Source organism: Arachis ipaensis, chromosome B05 (assembly GCF_000816755.2).
Source record: "Arachis ipaensis cultivar K30076 chromosome B05, Araip1.1, whole genome shotgun sequence".
NCBI lineage: Eukaryota > Viridiplantae > Streptophyta > Magnoliopsida > Fabales > Fabaceae > Arachis > Arachis ipaensis.
In genome coordinates, this window is record NC_029789.2 from 17975205 (window position 1) to 17979629 (window position 4425).

At 39.7% G+C, this 4425-nt stretch overlaps 1 protein-coding gene across 1 annotated transcript in view; it reads right to left on the reverse strand.

The window, feature by feature from the left end:
• Positions 1 to 4136, reverse strand: part of LOC107643183 — a gene marked incomplete in the record, with an annotated part of 7133 nt that extends 2997 nt beyond the window's left edge. Inside the window, 13 exon segments of the mRNA XM_016346765.2 lie at positions 93 to 193; positions 283 to 685; positions 824 to 973; positions 1073 to 1101; positions 1336 to 1402; positions 1485 to 1537; positions 1652 to 1879; positions 1967 to 2033; positions 2112 to 2383; positions 2527 to 2593; positions 2715 to 3067; positions 3173 to 3260; positions 3347 to 4136. Coding sequence (XP_016202251.1) covers positions 93 to 193; positions 283 to 685; positions 824 to 973; positions 1073 to 1101; positions 1336 to 1402; positions 1485 to 1537; positions 1652 to 1879; positions 1967 to 2033; positions 2112 to 2383; positions 2527 to 2593; positions 2715 to 3067; positions 3173 to 3218 — 1836 coding nt within the window.

Here is a 4425-nt window from a genome sequence, read left to right on the forward strand (position 1 = left end):
CTTTCTCCTTTTTCTAAAAAAAAAAAAAAAAGGTTAACGAAAACTTTAAATGATAAGCATATGTGACAAGGATAAAAATTGAGAATACACACTGCCAGCCGCTCCCTGTGTTCTGCAAGTAAAATGATATCCTTGAGAGACAATGTATGCATATCAAGTTCATCCTCAGGAATTTCCAGCAGTGCTTGGTTCACTATGTAAAAGAAAAATACTTCCATAATAAGCATATAAGATATAATCACCAAAGGTAAAAATTATGCACAAATATTCTATTATGTTTACCACATCTTCTTTTTCGTCTGCTTGAATGAGAGAACCTTTTAGGAGGTTCTTTTTTGCCATTTTCTAAATCCTCATTAGCCTTCTTATGTTTTTGAGATGTTTTTCCATTTTTAGCCACTGATTTCTTTGTTGAATTCAATGATGCCTTCTTCTTGGAGGAGTCATCCACTTCAAATTCTTCATCATTCTCTTCAAGTTCATCTCTATACGGATTATAGGGAGGGTCAAGTTCGTCATCATCATCATCATCCTCATTCGCCGAGTTGCTAACAGGTTTATGAGTTGCTTGCTTCCTCCGCTGCCTTGAAGTTTTAACACCTTTATCCTCCTCATTAGCGCCAGATTTTTTGCGCTTCCTAAGAGAACTCCACACTGCGTCTTCCTTTTTTCTTCCATTAGCATCCTGATAACATGGTATACTAATAACCTCAAAAACAGATTCACATATAAGAAAAAGGAAAAAAGCAAACAAAAACAGATCAAACATATATTAATGGCTTATAGCTTATGTTTTACTTCTTTTTTCTCTAGTAAAACCAACCTGCATAAGATCAGCCAATGTGGGACTATTTGGAGAATTTGTCAGTTCTTCATCCACTGGGATTTCAGAAGCTGGATCGTTGTCAGTTTTCTTGGACTGATAATCTGAGACATTATCAACTGGGCAGCCAGGACTCAAGTCCACAACTTCCTGAGACCAATAATACACTGATTAGTTTTATACAGAAAAATCTAATTTAACATATTTTATATAAAACCATCATATCTCTTATAAGAACATGATCTTCACCTCTGTTTCCGATTGAAGAATTGGTTTTCCTGCACACAGAAGAACACTTTAAGTATTACCCACAAAAAAGAAGACTCACACACACAAAAACAAACAGAAGTGTCAAATATTTGTGATTTGGCTGAATGGCATTTATTGATAACATCAAGATCTAAGGGCAGCACGTCAAAGCACCAGTGATGGTGATGCTCACATAAGTTAGAAGGATGGACCCTGAAGATAGTTGCCCCAATTTAAAAGACTACAAAGCATTTAATATTCACCTGTAGTAGTGGCAGCTTGGGTGGTAAAGTCATCAATGGATTCCAACCCAGCAAAAATGTCTGCACTCTGGAGGAACAAAAACTTTTCAACAATTAGCAACTTAATGAAATTGAAAGATAAATAAATAAAATGAAAAACCCTCCTTTACCTCTGCAGCTGATTTACCAACACTAGAAGGCAAATCCCTAGTTCCATTATGAACTGCAACATCAGAAAACACAGCATCGAGAGAATCCAGTTGGGAAGCACTGACTGCTGCCAAATTATTGTTGTCTTTAGAGAATGGAATACTTGAGTCCACATAATCAAACTTACTTGATAAATCAGTTGCCATAGGAATCTCTAATGTGGGTACAGGTGAATTGCTTGGTTGATTTAACATACTAATGCCATCATCACTAGACTGAAAAGATTGAACTTCATTCATGCAAAATGTAGGCAACTCAACAGACCTTGCCATCATATCATTAGATGAAGCAGAAGCAACAGCAGGTTTTGCGCCTACTCTAGGTCGTGGCTTAATCTTGGGTTGAAACTTACGAGCTGCAACAAAAAAGACATACAAATAAAATATCTTTCAGCTAATATAGAGCATATTAAGTAATTTGAAATAGAAACGATGTTACTAACCAGTCCTAGTGCCAGGATCAGGGAGGACTTCACAAAAAGGATCCAATTCAAATTTCTCAGACTCTGCCTGAAAAGAATTCCCTTCCTGAGTTGATCACCTAGGTAAAGCAATTGACGTACTCAAAGAAAGGCACAAAAATTATACCTCTCGTTCTCTTCCAAAGATAAGGTTCGATTGAATGTTGCTCTCAAGTATTGCAGCATCATTATCTGAAGCATTTTCAAAGCCCACATCCGGGCCAACTTGCATCAAATCATCACCAAGTCCCAAGCAGTTGTTGCTATCAAGAACTGGCTCTTTTACATTTTTAGCAGGATCTCCCATACTACCTCCGGTTGAGCAAATTGTAGATAGAATAGCTACATTATTTGATAGCTTCTCTACAGAATCAGCAGTTTGAACTGGATGTGTTGAGTCTAAACCAAAGGACGTATATGAAATGAATCAGAACATAACCAAATTGTATGTTGTCTTACACATTGTGACACTTGCAAAAGTCTAGCTGCATAAAATTATAAATGAGTGAATGACTAACTGGTTATATGAAAGCATAACTTACCATTACTGAGATTGGTCTCAGGAACAAAATTAGAATGTCGGCTCCCTTCCAAAGCTACAGGATCTTCCTAGAGTTCATAAACATTACAAAAACTGTTATAAATACTACATAGCATCAAACAACTATAGCAAATACTACTACTACTAATACTAATAATAATAATGATAATAATGAAAATGGACATTTACCTCACGAGCTGACTCAACTTCAGTCGATGCATCTGTGGAAGGTTGAGCATCCACTAAGGCTGCAGTATCTACATTTACACCAACTTGCTGAGGATTTGCCATTTGAGATTTTGTGGCATCCTCTAAATTTGAACCTGCAGAATGTTGAGGTGGCACACTCAGTGTGGAAGCAACAGCAGCATGGCATTTACTCTGGGGACCAGTATCCATGTCCTTACTGCTGGTGATGGTGGATGAAGCAACACGTTCTCCCTCTCCATCTTTAGACGAGATTTCATGTTTTTCAGCAGAAATTTCCTTCCGAGGCACCGGTTTCGGTTTGACCTTCGGAGCGAACTTTGCCCCAGCACGACCTAATAATGAATATCAATAAAGCATATAAAAAAAATGACAAAAGCAATAATATTCAACCAAGAAGAAGATGAAGCTTTCTCAGTGTCATTTAGTCGAACACTTACCGCGCCCAGCAGGAGCCGTTGGGAGAATATCATCGTAAGGATCCATGTGGCGTTGACCTATTTCACCTTGAATTGAACAAAACCAAATCTGAAATTCGGACAAGTAAAAATTTAAAATCGGTGAGGTTTCTGCAGAGTATGAAAGGTAGCGTAGAAATAGAATAGTAGTGGTACCCGCGAAGAATGGAGGAAGAAACTGAAAATTCTTAACTCTTGTTCCTCCGGAAAAAGCTGTTGTATGTAATTCGTGCGTGGAGGAGGTGGGCTGGCCCACTTCTAATTGGGCCAGGGCTAGCCCAATTGATTTGCCGAGACTGTAATGCTAAACGACGGAGAAGTGCAGAGGCAATCACCGCGGAGGTGGTAAGGAGATTTCCGACGCAGCAGCGGCACCCTTCGGAAGGCCTGGCAGAGGTTACAGAGCCAGAACGCGGCGGAGCTCCGGCCACAACCTCAAGGAATCCTCGCCAAACATGGAGCAGCGCGTAGGAATCGTTGGAAGAAAGAAGAAGAACCGGGTTGGCGTCTGGGTCCGGAGATGTTCTTTCGGGTCGGGTTGCGAAGTTGGACCTGGCCCAAAAATTTTCTCCGAGGGCAGTCGAGGAGGTCCGAGCGAATATTGGGAGTGAGGTTAGTCAAAATTGACGGAAAGAGGTGAGTCAGGCAATTAGATTGGACTAAGAGGAATGGAGATGGAGGAGGCGCTCCAGATAAGCCACGAGCTGGATGTAGCAGTGGAGATGCAGAAGGTAGAAGCCGCCGCGAGACGCTGAAGAAGAAGAGGAGCAATCTTGAGATGTGAACCGGAGAGTGTGATTTGGTAGGTCATGGTGCCGAAGAATTCAGGGCGAGTGTGAGTTCCGTCGGAATAGCTGGAAGCCTCGAACCGAGCAACCAGCGGGGAAGGGACAGTTTGGGCCCAGTTTGGGCTCAGCCCATTATTTGGGCTTCTTTGTCATCCTCTATCTGTAGTCTTTATGAAGTGCTCATCATTCTGAACAATCTCTGTTGTTAATAAAAAAAAGTAAAGTATTAAATTAGTCCAGGCGGGAATCCAATTCAAATCCAATAGCCTATAGTAAAGATTAAAGGAAATGCCACTCTTTAAGCCAAGGAAAAGTTTGGGAGTAATCTTGTTTTGATCCTTAATGTTTAAAGTATCCTATTTAAATTTAAAAAAATTTTATTTAATTTTAATTTAGTCCAATTGTTAGGTCAAAGTTAAATAATTAACAAAATATCTTATATGACAA